Source organism: Maylandia zebra, linkage group LG11 (genome assembly GCF_041146795.1).
Source record: "Maylandia zebra isolate NMK-2024a linkage group LG11, Mzebra_GT3a, whole genome shotgun sequence".
Taxonomy (NCBI): Eukaryota; Metazoa; Chordata; class Actinopteri; order Cichliformes; family Cichlidae; genus Maylandia; species Maylandia zebra.
Window position 1 is genome coordinate 8,748,060 of NC_135177.1, and position 20,679 is coordinate 8,768,738.

Consider the following 20,679-nt stretch of genomic DNA (forward strand, 5'->3'; position numbering starts at 1 on the left):
GCTTCACTTTGCTAGGTCTGCCCATAACATTTGTGGGAAGCCTCCTGTAAGCGCGTACGACATCAAGCAGCCATGTTCTTTGCACATCTAAATTCTTAATTGCATGCAAATAAGAATGACCCAAGTTCAAGATGTGAAGGAAAAAATTCTACTCATCACAAGGCTCAACATGAGAACGAAATTAAGCGTAACAATGCACTTCACTGAGTGCATCTTAATGCAATGCCTCGTGATTGTGGAAAGTCGTTGAAAGCACTAGAAAGACTTCGCTGTGTCATGATGCTCCAAACTGTCATTAAAGTTACATGATTCATGTTTGGAGCCAGTCCTGCCGTCCCTCCTCTCATCGCCTATTTTTCATCCTGAGATCCAAGAACTCGCTCTCCAACTCCAACTCTCTCCAATCCTGCAATCCTGAATCAGGTCTGATCTGGTGCTCTCCTCTATTCCCTCACCTCCCTCAGCCATCTGTCACATTGAGGTCCTTGCTGCCAAGCATCTCCTTTGAAAAGATTTTAAAGCTCATGCTGCCTCACACTTAACATTTTCCTGGTTAAACTATTTTTCAGTTAGTTGAACAACTTTTGGAAGCCCCGGTAATACAGCAGCAGATACACTCATGGCTATACAGAGTTATTGTGGTGTGCTGTAACTGAAAGCACAGGCTTTTTGTTGTATTTGTGGTTGTCTTTACAGTAAGGTGCAGCACACTCCTTACATACAGAACTATGTGTAAAAGAACATCACCAATGCACTGAAAAGGTATCATAGCTTAACTGTGATTAGATACACTGCTTCAGTATGTCTAACGTGTATATAGTATGCCTACTTCCAGTATTCCTACAGAGTTAGGAATAGAGTCATGCCATCTCATGCCAGTGCAAGCAGTCACTGTGGGCCTTATTACTGGCATGAAATGTGGGGCACATGTGGTCAGATTCAAACCCAGCTCTATGGGCTACAGTTGATTGAGTATCAATATTCTGTTAAGTTGTTTATATTGAAGCAAAACATTGTGTAAGCCTACCCTAGGTTGCTTTTTCCACAGACTGCATTTCCACCAATTAATCGATCATATTACTACTATCACAACTGATGTCAGAGCCTTGGAATGACATACATTAGTGATTAAAAAGACCTGCAAAATTAGTATCTTTGAGTTGAGTTCCTGTCTGAGACTACACATTTGCTTCCAGTTACTGTTTGCTTCGTATCTATTTGGTGTTAGGTGAGATTTAGGCATAGAAGTAATGGTTAGGGTGCCAAAGGGACGGGTGAATTGTTGTCTCTTCTCTTTCTCATGCCCTTCTTTCTGGGTAATCAATAAAAAGTGCATTTTGTCCTATAACCTGCAAGATATGAGGTCAAGCAACTGCTGCACAAAACATGTTTCTTCTTATGCTTGTTATGTTTGACATAACAATATCACTTGATTAATAACTGTAATCTGATTACACATTTGTTTAAAATATATGACACCAGCAGTGTTAGAAGCTTTATTTCGGGCTTCCAGATTTCTGAGCCCATCAGAAGGTGATATAGCCAGTGCATATTTTATATGCAATTATTCACACTCCCGTTGGGGGTTGCTTAACTTTAAAATGTAGCAACATTTGTCACCACATAACAGCTTCATCAAACAACCTATTTGCTCATTATCTGACCCGTCAGGTTGTTTTTATACGTTCAGATAACAGATTATTTTAGCGTATAAACATATTGTGTTGCAAACAATTTATTCCGAGTTTTGAAAGAGAGGCTGCAATTTGACCTACTGAGAGCCAGCCACTTGAATAGCTTCTGTGCTCACACCAGGACTTCGTTTTTGCTCTTAGAAGTAAAACTATTAACTGAAGTCTCATTCAGATGTGAATATAAGCGCTTCAGGCCTTGTTGTCTGAATTATGTATTGATTCCTGTTCCTGCATAAGCTCTGTGTTCTCTGTCACACCTTGTGAATGCTGAAGATGAGTATCATATTAGGAGAGGTATTAGAAATGGTAACTGAAATGGCAAACAAAGATTCACAAGTTAAGCATTGCACAGAGGATGGATTCACAGTACCAGCAGTTTGGAAATTGCTGTTGTTAGCATGACGGGGTTTTTTTTAATCATCCTTTTGCACACAGTAGCTCAGGGCCAAAGTCAAAAACAGGCAAAATTGTTGTTTTGAAGGAATGAGGTAGGAGCAAACATAATACAACTCTTTCTGTGATATTTCCATATCAGAATATGCAGCTGCAAGTTTGCTTTTTATTTTCCATGTTGTGTGCATTCAGATAGCTTTTTATGCTCAGCAGTAAGCCCACAGCACAATGTATTCTGGGACAAATATTCTGCGTTTTTCTTTTTTTTTGTCAGTGATTATTACAAGACTATGAATGCAGCCCCTAAATAGCACTGAGCTCCAGGGTGAATAAAACTTTGTAGAAATCCTCCTTGACCTTTGCCAAAACGCTTCAAGGTAGGCCTTTAAAAGCTTTGAAACATTATTGTCCCCGAGATATAAACTAGTGCTTGATTAAATATTCTGTGTAAATTCCCCCCGCGTTATCATGAATGAACCCCTACTCCTTATCACCTCATGCCAGTCCCCTCTATAAATATTTACCCCTGAAAGTTGTGCCTGCAGAAGAATACCAATTCTGTGTCAGCAGACCTTCGTGCTGAGGGGAGTGTGTGGCATGCCACTGAGTATTGGATTAACAGCAAGTAAATTAATACAGCATCTGTTCTTCCTCTCATTCACTTGGTTTAATATGCTTATATTTGCTCTGTATATGTGTTCCAACTGCATTACCATCTGTGCTTACATATACTCGAGTTTGTGCTTTTGGGTGGCGGCCACGGGTGTGACGGGCACGTCTGAACTACACCGCAATCTGATCATTTACAACATCCAGATTTAAGCCATGAAAAATAGAATTGACCAAGCCTGTTGTTCTCACAGCTGTAAACTCAGGAGCTTTTATTGTGAATCAAAAGAAAGACAGGAGCCAAATCGAAAGATTGCCAGACTCTGAATATCTCTGAATGTATGTCTTTATTATCTTGCAGCTGGGTGAGCAAAAGGAAAATGGTATTCCAACAATTTTTGGCAGCTCATGCATCCAAAAAAATCACCTCTAAATTAGTGTAAATCTGAATTTCACTATTTTACATGTGCAACAATGTAGATCAACAGGTGTATGCATGTTTCAAAACAACTCCTCAAGTGTCTGACTCTTAAAATATCAGTTCTTAAGTCCAAGCTGAGATAACCCCGATGCCGTCACTGTTGCATCATCTTGAAAAGCTCCCCTCAGAGCTCAGAAACATAAGAGTTTTTGAAAACTGTTCTCATGTGCTGATTAAACTGGTCTTGATATCAGTAGTTTGTCCGTTTAAAGAAATTGAAAGCATTACAGATTCGTTTTGGAGCCAGTCTTTGTTTACAACTCTGTGATAGCTCAAAATCCATGCTCAGCATGTGCATCCATTTAGTGTTCTTGGAAACTATGACCTTCATCCGTTATAGTGATCGCTTACACTGTGAGGTATAGTGTTTTCAGATTTAGCTGCTCGGCAGATCTGTAAGACTGAACTCACACAAGGACACAAGCTTATGTCCTACATATAAAGGAATCTGAATAACATTTCACTAGAGACTTCCAATGCAATGCACTATAGAGAGAAAACATCTTTTTTTGGTTTGCTATTCAGTCTATTTGAAAGATTTTACATTGAGCATTTGTTATATTTAATTATAGTACTGTGCAACAGTAATTTTGCATCTCAGGACCCAGACTTTCTTGTAATTGTTTTAAAAGTGGTATTTAATGATAGTTCTCAAGGCATCCTGAAGGTCTTTTTATCATTTTTCTTTGGACATTTGCTTTTTTTTCATGTGTTTATGTTCAGTTGTGAGAAATGTTTTTTGCTTGTTAAGCCAACTGATTTCATAGGTCACTCAACACTGATCTATGAATCCTTCAAGCATTAAAAAAAGTAGCTAACTCAAAGTAGGAACCGATGTCTGTCTACATATAGCAGACAACTTTATTTTAAATTGCAGGGCATTTTCTTGCCAGCAAGAGTGTATAATTTGTATGTAGTGTTTATATTCTTCATGCTCATTTTGGAGGGACAACAAAAAAACATTTTTTTAAACACAGATACTAGGTTTTTTAAAATCTACATAATCTTAAAATTGTTGCTGCCAAGTTTAATTTAACTGACTGCTTTAGCAAAGCGGGCTGACTCACAAGTGCATGTGGGTGTGCGCTTCTTAAACCACAAAGAGTCGCACTTCATCTAGCCTAAAATACATTGATGGTCCTTTTCAAGGGCATTTTCTTATAAAGTACACCTGAGTTTCCAACAAAAAAATGCAAACCGCTGTTATCTTCAGAGCAGGAATTTATTTGAAGTGAGCATATCATCTGCCTTTCAGAAGATCTACAGATGGGGTTTTTTCTTTTGCGTTTCTGTGGACTGGCATCAATTCCACTCAACATCTCTAATCTTCAGATTGGTTGCAAATGGAATGCGGCCAAACTTTATATACATCTATCAGCAATTACACAACATGTTTATTACAGACCTTAAAAGGCTAACTCCTGTTTTTATGTGTTTATATTTAGCCCCTTAACAAAAGAGAAATTAGATGAAACTAGGTGGTCGTATCAATACTTTTACCTAAAATCCTTTGTACACACTCGACATTGATATTCGCCTAAAAAACATGTTAAATACAGGTCACGTTCCCCACTTTGTCATACTCTCACAGAACTACTGCTCATGTTAATTAGGATCAGAAGGAGGTTCTTCACGACCCCCGGGCATCTCTCTAAAAAGTCTCACAGCAAGTGTAAAAGTACTGCTTTCACACAACAGAGGGGCTGGAAGAAAACCTTAATCAGAAACAGTGTGACAGTCCCAGAGTTTTTATCAGCCGTGTCCCTCCTCCCTGTGATTTAGTCATTGTGGCAGTGTTGTTGGGCTGAGAGCCATCTATCAGCCTCACAGAGCTGGGAGTTCCAAACCACAGCCACTGCCTCCAACCATTTCTTGTTTTCCCACAGACATTTCTATTTAGATTTTGTCAAGATACACTCATCGCATTATATGTATTGTTTCAGACTGATGGGCAGGGAGGTTCTCTTCTTTCCTATATCGTCACAATCGTTTCGTTAATACTCCCAGCTCGACTCCTCGACAGATAAGAAAGTGAACATCTTACATGTACGCAGGGACTTGGGGGTTTAGACTATTGTGGGTCCTTCAACAAAGAAAGGTCTTAATTTCTGATATCCTAAGGTTTGAATAACAAAACTATTATGGATCTGTAAATAAAACCCCAAATTTCCCCTTACATGGTGTTTTGCTGTTTTACTCTGATGTATGTAAAATGGTAAATGGCCTTTACATAGTCCCTAAGGACCCCAAAGCGCTTTACACTACATTCAGTCATTCATCCATTCACACACACATTCACACACTGGTGATGGTAAGCTACATTGTAGCCACAGCTGCCCTGGGGCGCACTGACAGAGGCGAGGCTGCCGGACACTGGCGCCACCGGGCCCTCTGATGTAGTCATTTCTTTGTCATAGCGATTTACAAAGAACATATTTTTTTTTAACAAAAACAGCAACACATATGGACAAAACTCAAACTAAAGATTTGCAATCAGTTTTGAGAAAATAGGAGCTGGGATAAGGGCACATAACCGGGATTAATCACCTCATCTTCAGGGCAGGTCAAAACAGGAAGTTGAATCAAAGGCAGATACTTTGTTACACTAATCCACTTCAAAGAAAAGTAATCTTTGTCATTGGAAATCAAGATCATTAAATTCACATTTAATCACTTTTTAAAAGAAAAACTGCATTATTATAGACTTTCTATTACACGACTCTTGCCTGTATCTATTATCCAGGATCACAGGCAGAAACGTTTTGTGAGCCCTGCCTGGTTATTTGTTTTCTCCATCTTTGTTGCTCTGCAGCCAAACCTATAACACAATATTCATCTGGAGTTGTGTTGCTGGCCAACATATTTAAGTAAAATAAAAACAACTGTTTTTTGCTTTTTTTATTTCTTCTGGTCTCCAAAATTTGAATTTATGAGAACAAGAAATTGCAGTATTGATGCTTTAACATGCAAAAAAGATATACTTTTGAACCAACTAAGTCTCTGACACATCATACCTTATGACAGCAACAATCTTTTCATTTATACCCAAGCTTGTCTTTCGCTGATGTGTCTCCTTTTTAATGCATATATGGAAATGGTTTGACGAATAGGTAAATGAGAGCAAAGTATTAGAAAAATGGCATGAAACCAGAACAACAGAGGCTAAAGAACTCCTCAGATTCTGTGTCGCTGGTGAGTCACCGGATCCATGGTTATTACAAAGCCTGAAAACACAGAGCTGCTGATGAGTTTGACAGTCCAACAGTGCAGTGCATCCTTGTAAGCTTTACGTATATATTTAATGCAAGGCCTAACAATCGAAAACACAACATCCGTCATTCTTTGGTTGCTCAGCTGTTGCTGACTAAGCCGGTTAAGACTGTAAAAAGGGGGATAAGAGAAGGTTTCCAGTTTCAAGCGGCTCTTGGGTCTCCTGCTCTTTGAACAAGAGCGAGTGTATTTAGCAATGCTGAGGCAATGTGCCACATAGCAATATTTGCCTTTATCATCTCTGTACCTTCCCAAAATTCAATTTAACAATTTTGCTACTAATCCTCAGTGTGGATGTAATCCCTGAAAAAGTCACAACAATAACTGAGCCCATCCAGTTGCATAATCCAAGAATTACATTTCAAGTTATCGCTGAAAACAGATAACTCCAATCATCTACAGAAAGAGCATTGCTCTGTCTTGCCCGAGACTTTCATCATTCACTGAGAGGAAAAAGGAAGTCATTTTAACCAATCCATCATAAGAACTCTTCAACAGTAATTTACAGTATAGAAAACCCTAAAGATATTAACAGCAGCGACTGCAGAGAAACTTGAAATGGCTTCTCATTTTCTATAGCAACAAGCATGAAAAGCCTGTTCGTACTTCCGTCTGAAAATTGAAACCAGCGCTGCAGGTGCATGTGTAATTAAATACCGCGTATGAAGGAACAGAGATCGGCAGAGGAAGCATGCAGATGGGCCACAACAAAATGATCCCGAGCCATCTGGAGTCTTTTGAGAAAATTCATACTTTGGCTGTGATGGGGAGGAAGAGGAAGGGAGGACTCTTTGGCAGGTGATGGGTTTTCAGAAATGGAACATATAGACTCTCTGGTGGGAAAATAAGAAGTGAGAAGATACATTAAGTGTGTGTTTGATATCTAGTTTGAAACATAAGCAACTGCATATTCTATTCATCATTTAAATAAGCCACGCTGACACACACACTGTGGCCACATTCCAGTGTTGTGCGTACAGCCTTTACCGCGAGCTGACAACCTCCAAAAGTAACAAATCAAGTGATTATAATTGTGACACCGCAAAGGTATTGCAAACATTACAGCCAATATCGGACGGCACGATTTAGGTTGCAGTAAAGTAATTGCGCTGCAGAAGCATGAAGTATGGGCTGTCATATCTCAACTCCACTCTGAGCAAAAGGTTATTCAAACAATAACACCCACAAAATAAGTCTATATACCCCCTAAGCAGCTCTAGCGCAAGCCCGCTGTGAGCAAAAACACAGAGTCCAGGCATCTCAAAGTTTCCCACTTGCTGGTTATCTGGGTATAATGTGTTTGGAGTCTGTAACCCAGCTGTATACAGAGAGGTTAAAGGGTCGAAGGGGGGAATTCATTATCCTTGAGCGGCTCCGGATTCTGGCAAGAGAAGGAGAGACCTTCAGATAGGACATACGTGCTTCTTCCTCACCTCTCCCAGCCCCCAGTATCTCCTCAACTAGCTCATGATGAATAGGCCCGATCAGTGGGCGAGCTGATTGGTGAAGCAAGTAGCATCAAGGCAACTGCAAAGATGAAGAGGAGGTAAGAAGTGTCTCATTTAGAAGAGACGGAATCTATGAGGCTAATATTATATTCTGACAGTGTTGGAGAAGAGGTGCTCCAATATATATCTATCAGTGTTAGCAAGGGCAATGCAGTGTCTGTGTGATTATTAAAATAAAGAGACTTATTTTTGGATTCTGTTTTAGTGGTGAGTGTATTAGCATTTAAGTACACAATGAGCCAGTGCCTCTCATTGCCAGTTACATAGTCACTGTGTAACTTTAGAAGGATCATCAGCCTCACAATTGCTTTTAAAGCTTGCTTCATCAACTCTGTTATCTATATTGTATGCTTTTTATTCTTACAGTCTTTATCTGTCTACCACAGTCTGCTTACCAATACACAGTAGGGTGACTGATGAGGAAAAACGGCAGACATTCTTAGAAATACCAGAATAAACACTGTAAAGTACATTAAATTGCTGAACACTGGAACACAGTGACATTCAACACAGTGCAGAAAGCACTATTAAGGACAAGAATAGAGCTGTGCATACTGGGCTAAAGTAAAGTAATGTAAAAAAATAAATAAATAAATTTTCTAATCCGCATCCAGACTAATCTTTAAAAACCCAGAAATGATTTCATCATCATGGTACTCAAAGTACAGTATATAGTAGTCAATCTTTTGTGACACTATATATAAAAACATATGAGAGTAAAGTAATGGATCCAATCCATTATTATTATTATTATTAAAGTAAATATCTGACTAACGGTGCAAATTTATGCTTTGACACAGCAGGCGATGCGCAAGTGTTTTAAACTTGCACTTTATCTGAAGGCCATCAGATGGAGAAAGCTGTTGTTGGAAAAAGACTCTGGGTCCTTTAGAAGTCTAAGGGAAAACAGCTTTCTGAACTTACAACTTATAAATGATGTCGTTAGCCAATTACAGAGTGGTCTCATCAGTCTATCACTGTGTGTACACTGCCTTTGGGTTCTTTGTAAAGCTCCATATTTTAAATGGCAGTAGGTTGTAGTCTTTTGGTGGTGTAATCTAGATTGGATACACGAAACATACCAACGATTTGTCAGGTCCCGAGGAGTCCCATAGGAACGCGAAAGGTACCCGTCCTGATACGTGCCCGATTGTGGATGGAATCCAATAGAATGACACATGTTCCAGCCGTGTATTCTCTCCCTAACCCTAAGCTAAAACCTAACCCTATACATAACCTTAATCCCTAACCTTAACCACAGTCCTAATCGTGTTAGACAGTGTTAGACAGTGTTTTCCAAAGCGATTCAGTTCAGTTCTCATGTTTCCTCCTATTTCCCCACGCATAACATAGGAATGTGTTGAGTGGCCGAAAGCATAACATACCAACGATTTGGCACATTGCGTAACATATTACGCTTTGGGAGTGAGAACATGTTGCTGTAGTAACCTGCTTATGAGTAATAAATAATAGAGGAGAAATATTTGACACTTGTGCAGCGTCTACATGCAGTGGCACCGTGCCATTATTACTTATGAGTACATTAGAGGGACTGGAGAACAGGTATTACATTTTCCATTTTGACTCATTTCTAATTCACAGTCTGATAATGCATTGTTCCATTCTTTATATGATTACATCCTTCATAACACAGTGAGTTTCCCTAAGCTTTTCTCCAAGTAATAACAAAAGCAGGAGACCATATGAAAATGCCACAATAACAAAGGATGTGGGAACAAAATACCTGGCAGCACAGAAGAGGTTCATCAAAAAAGAGAGATGGGAGAGAAGTTGGCTGTCTGTCACCTGGCAAAAAGAGAAGGCGATTTAATAACTCTGAACAAAGCCATTCCCTCTAGCAAGTCAAACCTTTAATTACAAAACATGATGTGAGACCAAGGCCACCTCATATTGCCTTGGTAACCTTGATACAAATCATATAAAGCAAATGAAGCATTTAAAAAGGAAAGAAGAGAAGAAATAGCTTTGTAGCTCAACTCGCAGACAGAAAAAGAGACAGGCAATGGAGAAGAGTGAAGCCGGGAGAGAGACGGTGAGCTGCTCCAGAAGCAGGCATATGAAAATTGATGGAGTCTGAGGAAGCAATTGATAGTTAGAGGACAGGAAGCAGGCTGTAAGGCAATTATCACTATCTCTGCCATTTGATTTAGGACCGTCTGAGTGTGTAATACTGTGAATTAATCACATCCAAGGGAGATATATCAAGAGCCCATTTCAGCCTTAAATTCCAATGATTCTTTTCCATTACTGGAAAACGTAGTTTAGAGATGTTCTAATTATCTCACGATATGAATTTCCACTCATGCAGGGTACAAATGTTATGCATGTGAGCATGTAGGCAGACGAGAGACAGAAGGATGCGCCTGATGAGATAGTTCCCTCATATGAATGCACGATGTACAATGCAGCTTAATCATCATAAACCAAAGCTACTGACAAATAGCAAAAGGACGATGCGATGCAAACCCACACAAACTTATGTGGGAAAAAAAACTGGAATACAGACATATGTAAATAAATACAAGTGTTAACACCCGAGAGACTGAATCCACACATACAGAACGTACATATGCATATATAAACCATAATGTGCCACCCACATCCAATCTTAGCAGGAAGCCGCTCCAGCCGTTGCTTCCAGATGAACAGTTACATGTAAGACATTAGATTTACTCGTGTAATATTATTCTTAGTCTATTAAGCAAATGTTTGCAGCAATAATTAAGTTTTATTCATTTTCACAGAAGGTTTAATTCAACAAAAGGGGGTAGCATAGACTGTTGTTCAGTAATCCTGGCTGCAGATGGCCTGTAATGAGTTTTGTGTTTCATTACAACAGTGGGTATCACTATCTACAAAAATTATTCAAAAGAAACAAAGAAAAACTTGCCTTGATGGATTTCATTTTAAAGTGGAGTTATACATCCATGATGTAAATAGATATGCAGACCATTTGTGCCCCCTAATGGAAAGATTTATTTTTCTTGTGTAACGAAAATAACAAAACAGTTCTTAAAAGATTTTGGGGTTTTTTGGTAAATGTTTTCTAGTTAGATACCAGTCAGAGCTCTGTGTCCAAGATGAAAGTTATTGTGTGCTACTCCTATTTGACTGTACCCTGGACAGATGAGGAAAAACACCTGTTTGATATTATTGCCATATTTCTACCACAGCATGTTCTGTATTAGCCTAAAAAGCTACTCTATAATCTCACAATAGTTTTTCTTAATCCTACTAACAGTTTTTAATCAGCTAATTTCCATTCGGCATTACTTTGGTCTTCATGCATTTATTACATTTATTACAAAAGAGCCATTTTAAGTTAAGTGGGGGTTTTTCATTTGTTTTCCAGTCTTTACTGTATACCTTCATGTGGACAACTCTGTCTATTTTACAGTTATTGGGATGAAAAGTATTTTCAGCGGAAAGAAAACCTACTATGAAAACACAAACCATGATAAATACAACATTTGCTTTTGCTTATTTTGTTACCTCACAATACATCTTCAGGGTTTTTTACCTGAGATAAGTCGGTGTGCTGTAGGGCTACTGCCGCTTTCACCAAACGACAAGGCTGCCCTCTGCTGGTGACAGCAGGTACAGTGTGTCTGAGAAATGACTATCCTTGAGCATGTGTCTTTAGTGCATGTTATTTATTTTCACAGTCGCAACAGCTGTAGTTCAGTTTCATTATACTTCCTATGTTATATTATTATATTATTATGTCTTTAGTGCATGTTATTTACTTTTACAGTAAATAACATGCACTAGCTGTAGTTCAGCTGTAGTTCAGATTCATTAGACTTCCTATGTTATATTATCCTAGTGTATTCTGGTGCTTTCAGTAGAATTACATGTACTGTTACTGTCCACTTCATTTTACCTTGACCTCTTTTACCTTCAGAACTGCTGTAATTCGTCATGACACAGATTCAATAAGGTGCTGGAAATATTCATCACAGATTTTGTTCATGTTAGCATTAAAGCGTCACACAGCTGCTGCAGATGTGTCATCTGCACATCCATGATGGAAATCTCCTGTTCCACCACGTCCTAAGGGTGCCCTGTTGGATTGAGATCTGGAGGCCAGTTGAGTACAGATGATAATGAGTACAACTCAGTATCATCTTAAAGAAACCAGTTTGAGCCTTGTGACTTAGTGCCTTTAACCAGTTGGAAGCAGATATTAGACGTGATCATAAAGGGATGGACATAGCCGGCAACACTAGTCAGAGAGGTTGTGGCTTTTTAACGATACTCAGTTGTTGTTTGCCAGGAAAATATCCCCCATGCCATTACGCTGCCATCACCAGCCAACAAACTGTTAAATACAAGGCAGGACGCTTCCCTGCTTTCATCTTTAGGCCAAATTCACCATCAGGACCTGTAGTCCAATCAGAAATCAAGACTTCAGAACGAGGCCATGTTTTTTCAATCCTTTGTTGTCCAATATTTGGTGAACCCATGCAAACTGTAGCCTCAGTTTCCACTTCCTGCTGCTGTAGACCATCTGCTTCATGGTTGAACATGCTTTGCTGCATACCTTAGTAGTAACAAGTGTTTATTTGGGTTACTTATTCTTCTTATCATCTCAAAGCAACCTGTGCATTCTCCTCTGACCTCTCACTGGACAGTTTCTCTTTTTCAGACCATCCTCTGTAAAACCCCAGAGATGGCTGTGCGTGAAAATCCCAGCAGATCAGCAGTTTCAGAAATACTCAAACCAAGCAGCCACGCTGCGTTCAGAGTCACGCAAATTACCTTTTGTCACAATTCTGATGCTTGTTTAAATTTCAGCAGGTAATCTTCACAATGCCTACATGTGACATGTTGAATTGCTGCCATGTGATTGGCCAGTTGTTAATATCTGGCGTGGCCGTGAGTATATACTCACAAAGAGCTTAATTCTACAAATAAAAATAGGAACTGGAGTCAGTTTCTTGGGTCATGTTACAGAAAGTAACAACCTTGCAATATTTCGATGAGTGAGTGAGAGAAAAACAGTTTTCAGTCATTTATGATTCTTTAAAATATTTAAATCAAATGTCTGAAAGTGATGGACCGAGCAGCGAAGGAAACTTAGGCACAGTTTAAACATAATTGGTTAAATCATGCAAAAAGAATCCAAATCTTGGGCCCATAAAACAGGTCAAAATAACAGAACTCTTCTCAAAGTTGACAACAATACTGATAAATGGTAAAATGGTAAATGGCCTGTATTTGTATAGCACTTTACTAGTCCCTAAGGACCCCCAAAGTGCTTTACACATTCAGTCATCCACCCATTCACACACACAATCACACACTGGTGATGGCAGCTACACTGTAGCTACAGCTGCCCTGGGGCGCACTGACAGAGGCGAGGCTGCCGGACACAGGCGCCACCGATAACTCAGACAAACTAACTTAAAGAGACAAAGGGGAAACTTAAATAGTGGCTGATCAGCCCACAAAAACACAGAGGGGTAAAACACAAAACCTAACTGAAACTAACAAAATGAACTCCAATCCCCCCCATGGTCCCGAGTTATGGAATGAGCCAATTTGCAGTTTTCCATCAAAGCTTGCTCCGCCCCTTTTCCACCTCTCGGCTCCTCAATCAAGGGACTGGAGCAGCTGCAACTAAGGTAACTCAGAAAACAAAAGATTAATCATACATAACAGTGTAAACTAAAATGTGCACACTTATTTTAGAAAGCAATGTCATGTGGATATGTGAATTAATTCTAAACCAAAACCAGTTATTAATTGTCCTGTAAATTAATTCCTATATTTAAAGACAAATGTGAATGCAATGTTGTGTATAAGGCTCTACACTATTATGGTGGATATCACCCCTGTGTGGCTGTAAGTGCAGCCATCACATTGAAATTAAATTTGGCAGGTAAAATTCAGACGTGACCTCAAACATTCACACGGCTTCTTTCCCAAGGAAAATGTTTCACAGCTGTTCGGCTGGTGCAGAATTGGCAAACTGGATATTTCAGTTTCTTTAGAATCAGTACAAACAACATAGGAGAATTTCTGAATGTACCGTAACACTTTATTTTCTTAAATACAACAGAATATTAGTACAGTCAGTTACACGTATTTTTAGAGGCAGAAGACATTCTCGTCCCTTTCAACCTACTTTTCTGAACGGGATAAAGGGAAACCCTCAGTAGTATCAGAGGCTACGTTTGAACATACACACACCCACACACACACACACGCTTGCATGGAGTGCTGGCCTTATTCCAGTTAAGATCTCCGGTTTAATCGGCACGTATCGCAGACGACCTGTGACAGAGTGTCTTTGTTGCCACAAATAATCAGTTAAGCAAAGAAATACTTGTTACTTTGTAACTGTTCCCCTCCAGTTTCAAGAAAGTTACGTTCTCTCTAACACACAGAAAAGACATTATAATCTATAAAGTAGTTGTTTTGGTCCCTTTGATGGTCACAACAACACCCTTATGTTACAGATAGGGCTGGGCAGAGGTTTAGGAGACATTGGTTGCCAATTAGAAATGATTAGCCCATAATGGATCATTTCAGTGAAGACTGTGAAGACTGTGTGCAGAAAATCTGTTTTATACACAAGAGCTTCACAACATAATTTCTCTCAGCAGGAGTACAGACTTAACCACGTTATTCTGATTTATGACATTTGAGGAGAAAACCAGAATAACCGCATTATCAGCCTCCATGCATGTAAACACAGCCAGTGCTGTCAGCTACAATATATATATATATATATATATATATATATATATATATATATATATATATATATATATATATATATATATATATATATATAGTGTGGATTTAGACAGTGCATGATGAGACCAATTTATAATTAGGTTTATAATCAAGAGAATTATGGTTAAATCTCCACTCAAATCGATGTCTTGCATTCTGTCTGTTCATTCATCTTTCAGTAAAGCCATCCCTGAAGCAATAACAGATTCATTGGCACATTACAGCACTGTCATGAACAAGGAGTGCAGTCATTAATATAGATCATTTCTGGCATTTGAGATTTTGTGAGATAAAAATCCAAGCGGCGTTATCACAGAAGCCATATTTGTGAGATATTTTTATAAGAACTGCCATTAACCAAAGAGATAAACCAGAGGACTCTTCAGAGTGAGGCAGTATGAAATTACAATATTCATACCCATTACAGTCTGATGGGCAGGAGGACACAAAACACGCTCTGAAAGGAAGCAGCAAAAGAGTAATGTGCTGTATTCCACAGAAAAATATTGTGCATTCACCTCCGAATGCCATCAGGTGGGGAGAAAATGGGATGCAAAGAAAATTTCAAGAGAAATACAGCTATTTACAGGGTAAGAAAGAAGTGCAAGGCTAAGCTTTCATAGACATTCACACACTTATTATCCACGGTATATACCAAAAGACATGCGTAGAGGCACATACATATTCATCATACAAAAAAAAAACCATACTAAAAGCAGGTCAGACGCAGCTTTTTCCTTTTTCCACGACTCGAATCGACCAACAATGAAAATGATTCACGCAAAGCACTGACATCACAGGACGTGAAAAGGCAAAAGCTGAAGTTCCAGCCCTTTGAATTAAAGAAAATAGAGAAAGATTAACATTGTCACAACAACAAGGAGACATCAGTAATCTTCCGCTCATCTTTTAACCAGTGTAGAGTGCCAGCCTCCTTTTCAACAGAGTGTCATCGAATCCAAGGAAAAGGGTCTGCTTTTCATAAGGAGGTAAAATATTTGGTTTTCAAATTGGGTTTCCATCTTTGTGGACTGTGTTGAAACATTAGCGTGGCCTAGTGTTAGCGCCTTGGGAAATGGAAAAATAATCCCTGCTTTGATATCCAAACCTAACCAAAACCCAAAGAAACACAAAAGAATATCAGGACATTGAGAAAAGCACCAGTGTAAAACTTAACAGGAGCTAAAAGTTAGTCTGAGGGACTATAAATACTAAATTCAAATGCTACAATTTGATTAAGACAGTCAGATTTTTTCCAAATACAATTAAGAAGGCAACTGAAGAAACTAGCCTCTCAATTTTTTTGCTAATCTGTGCACAAAGACTTTTTTTCTTTCGTAAAGTAAAACATTCCTTCAGACCGTCTAGAAAAGATAAATAAATAAAGAGAAGTTAGGATGTAAGGGTTTGTTGCAGGGTCCGCATTGCTACAGATGAGCTGCAGGAGCCCCCTTTCCCCCCCCCCCTTTAAGTCACAACAACACCGCCTCAGTCAATATTTAGTTCACTGTTGTTTGGCAGAACACAGAGAAGAAATAATCAGAAGTCACTATCACGAGCTGATAACTTTCCTTGACAAAAACATTTAAGTTATTTTAGAACAGTCACTATAGAGTAAAATAAATGAGACTTTGTTTGACTTGTTTGTTTTGTTTTTTTTAAATAGTCTAAACTCTCACTCTTCCTTCTCGTGGAGAGAGGCCCGCACGCGCTGGCGCACGTAAAACGCGGTGAGGGCGCTGCAGCAGGCAGTGAAGATGAAGAGCGCCACGGCGTCGTGCGCGAGATCCCCGTGAAGACGCTCGTACAAGGGGCGGCGCACTGTGAAGTCTGTTCGCAGCGCTTCAATCTGCACCAGGGTGCAAACCACCACAAACACGTGAAAGATCTGGTGGCCCTGCCCGATGAAGTCACACTTCCCAGGGAACAAGCTCTCTGGGTGAGGGCAGCAGAAGAAATAGGCGCTGATTAAGAAAAAGAGCACGTGGTAGAAGTGGTACGTCACCATCGGGTCGGAGCAGCCCTCCTGGTAGCACCTGTAAATGCGATGGACTACGGGGCTGATGTCTAAGCAGTAAGCCAAGGCTGAGGGCACCACTTGAAAGAGCTTGAGGACCAGCTTGGGCAGCTCGGGACTGGCATATTTGCCATAGCAGCAGCCGAAGCACGTGAGCCAAGCCAGGAATGCCGCAGCGGGCAAAAAGATCCCTTGCACAGTAGTGTGCAACTCTTTCTCTATAGCGTAGTAGTAGTGTGCCAGAGCGCTCCCGTACTGGTAAACGGCAACCCCCACGTAGTCGAGGAAGTAGAAGGTGTAGTAGGAGAGCTCCGACTTGGCAGAGAGGAGATGAGCGAGAGCACTGAATGAGAGGTAGGTGAAAGCTGCCAGGAGCACGATGAAGAGGGGCTGAGCGTGAGGATCTCGCAAGAAGTCCACCGTCTCCGAGATCTCCTGCCACTTCACCAAGATGATGAGGGCAGCCAGCAGATGGGTCCACACGTTGAGGGTCTCGTTGTGCCTTTGGAAGAGGGTGAGAAAGTAGTACCGCCAGCTCAGGTCCGGCTGTCTGTACCCCGTGTGGATGTGGCGCTCGCGGAACACCCACGGAACGTCGGACAGCTTTACAGTGCAAGGCAGGGTTGGAAAGGCCGACTCGAGCAGCTGAGGGATCTGCCGCAGCTGCTGCACGTTGATAAACAGGCGACCGATCTGTTCCATCACCACCGTTGCCATGGCGAACTGTAGACCAAAGAGGAGGGTTAGTCAATACCTGCCTTTGAGCCACACTTGTGTCAACATGTATGAACACATTTATAAACTGCAATACTACTGATATCACAAAGCAAATCTGAGCAGCGGTCATTGGATCACTGAGCAGAATGACACCCAAAAACAGCACAGGTTATGATTTTAGGTCATTTTGGGTGGGGGGGTTTAATCGTCACACAGTTCACCGTGGGCACTGGAGGACTTGACATCTTTTTCATTGTTCACTGCTTTTATTATTTAAAAACAATCAGCAGATTGACTGAATGTAAAAGCCATCAGATGCAACATGAAATTAAATGAAAAATTATAAACTAAATTCATTAATTTAATCTAATGAATTTGTTGGCCACCGGGGGGCAGTGAAACTATGTGACAACTTGACTTAATATTACATCTGTCACATGTCAAACGTCAGAACATTTCCGACTTCTTGGCAGCTAATTATGCAACTTTGTTTCTTCTGTTGGAGGCCCTGCTGGTGGTGTGCAGTGGGTTTTATCTTGAAAAGCTTTCTGCTAAAAATAACACGGCTTCCTCTGGCTAAAAGTGGGGTTGATAAGAGTCTAGATATAAACAGCAGTGATCTATAAATCGGTAGTTTAAACGGCTCCAATAAAGATGACCAACTAGTTGTTATTGTCTGCAGAGAGAAACAGTTTAAGCTCCCCCACAGCCTTTCTGATCCACTGTTGGTAACAAAACATTATGGCTCAGCGCAGCTTTAAGTGTTTCCCGTCTGAAATTAAATTAAATTGTATTTATAATAAAAGCAGATGCCTCAAGGTACTTTATATTGTAAGGTTAAGACTCTAAAGCTGTCATGGTCCTGCGACCATGACTCAGTGACTTTATGTTTATGTTCTTTATTGTTATTACTTTCATTATTATTCATGGCTGTTTTGGGATGGTTTGTGTTTGGGATTTTAGACACTGGGTTCTGGGTTTGTGCTCCCTCTGTTGGTCCCTGGTGTTAGGTTAATCAGGTCCAGCTGTTTCCCCCACCTGTGTGTGATTTCCCAGTGTCTCTTTGTGTATTTATAGTGTGTGATTTCCTCTGCTCCTCGTCGCGTCGTCTGTGTTCATACCTGGTGTAATCCCCTGCGTGCGCTCCCTGCTGTTCTCCCTTCATGCTCAGGTTTGCTATTTCTTTGTGTAGTTTCTCCCAGTTAGTTCATCCTTAGTTCTGTTTTACCATCCCCACTTTATATTGGATATTATCAATAAATCACCCTCACACCTGAATAAGTGCTGCGTTTTGAGTCCTCCTTCCGCTCTCCACACGGCCGCTGCCCCGGACCGTGACAAAAGCAATACAGAGAAAACCCCAGCACTCAAACGGCCTCTTCGAGCAAGCACTAGGTGACAGTGGGAAGTAAAAACTCCTTTTTAACAGGAAGAAACCTCAGGCAGAACCAGGCTCAGAGAGGTGAAGCCAGCTGCTGGGACCAAAGGTAACTTATCCAAAATTTAATGAGCTGATTTGTGTGTCTGAAAGTGTCCTGAAGCCTCTACGCTCCACTCACCATAATGCATCACTTTGAAGGGTGGATGCACACCACGGGACCTCGGGTACAATAAAGCTCTCACCTCAGCTCATAAATTCTGCACTGATTGAAAATGGGGAGAAATTGCTTCCCAAAAAGTGCAGCACTTGACACACAGTGAATGTTTGCTACTCGGCTAACTTAAAAAATGCACGATGGGTTTGAAAATGGGGTTTGATCTAAAAGACCTGCAGCTGAAAAAGTGTTGCTATTGACATAGAAAGTACTAATGGGTAAAGCAAACTGACGACGGTAATCTACCTACAGTGTGCTACACAGTTATCCAAAAAGACACCGATATCACAGTATAACTAGCTAGTAGTAGGCATGATCTGTGCCTACTAAGCAGCCAAAGTACCACACAGTAGTTTAGCTCCTCCTTTTCAAATAAAGCTCAGTTTGGAGCACGATGTGGGAAAATACAAAGTTTCTATAAATCTTCCTGTAAAGACATTCTTTGTGTTCTGTTGGGCCAATTAAATCAGATTTTGTAAACTACGCTCAGAATGCTGAGTCACGTGTGCGTAAGGGACCCTAAAAAAGGTCATTTAATTCATCAATACTTCTTTTGATTAACATGTGGAGAAGGGACTAGGAAAGGCAGAGAGCGGAGGCAGCAGCGTTGCAGAGATCATTCTGTGTGGGATGAACAAGGGCCGGCGATCAGGAGGGATGGCGTGGAGTGATGAATGAGGGGGGGATTACGTAACATAACCCCATCCGGCGTCCACACCCTCCGCTTCCAACAATTGCGATGCACGTTGAAATATTTATGGATGAAAGAAAAATTCTCGAAAATACTGAAAAAGCGCGCTTGTGTGTGTGTGAGAGAGAGAGAGAGAGTGCTAGTGGGTATTAAACGCGGGCCTTTACGGGCCTGATGCAGCCAATTCCCCCCGAGCAAGCCTGCACCTGATCACCATCGGTCTGCTTTAAACTTGACACCCAGTGGCCGGGATGAATTTGCATGTACCTCTCCACCGACCATCGTCTCGCTTCGATTCCCCGTGGACGCCACATAACTCTGCAGTTAGGCATTAGTGCTGAATGAGCCCGAGAAATGCCGCTGCACGATGATAGAAAATAACAGGGCTTTGCGTTCGAGGCGCATCCTTCCACTGATGCAACGAACGTTCTAGATAATTCATAGATTGAGGCTAATGGCAAAATAAATACACATACCTGTTCGACGGGAGAATCAATCCAGAGCCGAAGATACAGGAGAGGATGGACGAGTTAGAGCCGTGGAGATCATGGATAACATTATCTGACGGCGGTGAACATGCAGCGGAGAAACGTGACGGGAGCGGCGCCTGGCGGCTCTCACGGCTCAATCGCTGGGAGGGCGGACATCGCTTGGTGAACGGACTGATGTTCTAGCCAATCAGCAAACACAAGGCTTCTTCTGCAAATCCATTCGACCAATGATAGCTAACGCCGGCAAACGAGCCCACTCCCCCACAGAAAATCTTCCACTGTCATATGTATATATAAGAGCTTTATACGTCCAGTCGCTGTTAGCTAAGTGTTAACACCTGTTCTAAAATAGTTTGAAGTTTATGTTAATAAGAGAAAAGAAGAATTTAATATATTTAGTTATTCCTCAGTCTAATGACCGTTTCGTTGTTCCAGCACCACAAAATGC

At 40.6% G+C, this 20,679-nt stretch overlaps 1 protein-coding gene across 1 annotated transcript; it reads right to left on the minus strand.

The window, feature by feature from the left end:
• Positions 1-13,997: 13,997 nt before the first annotated feature.
• paqr7b (progestin and adipoQ receptor family member VII, b) lies at positions 13,998-20,382 on the minus strand. The gene is made up of 2 exons (XM_004559972.3): positions 20,217-20,382; positions 13,998-17,460 (listed from the first exon to the last, which is right to left on the minus strand). Exon 2 carries the CDS (start codon positions 17,452-17,454, stop codon positions 16,396-16,398), a length of 1,059 nt encoding a protein of 352 aa, XP_004560029.1. The 5' UTR covers positions 17,455-17,460; positions 20,217-20,382; the 3' UTR covers positions 13,998-16,395.
• Positions 20,383-20,679: the final 297 nt, after the last annotated feature.

Excerpts from the sequence above, each read along its gene's own strand:
- paqr7b (XM_004559972.3), bottom strand. The coding sequence starts at position 17,454 with ATGGCAACGGTGGTGATGGAACAGATCGGTCGCCTGTTTATCAACGTG.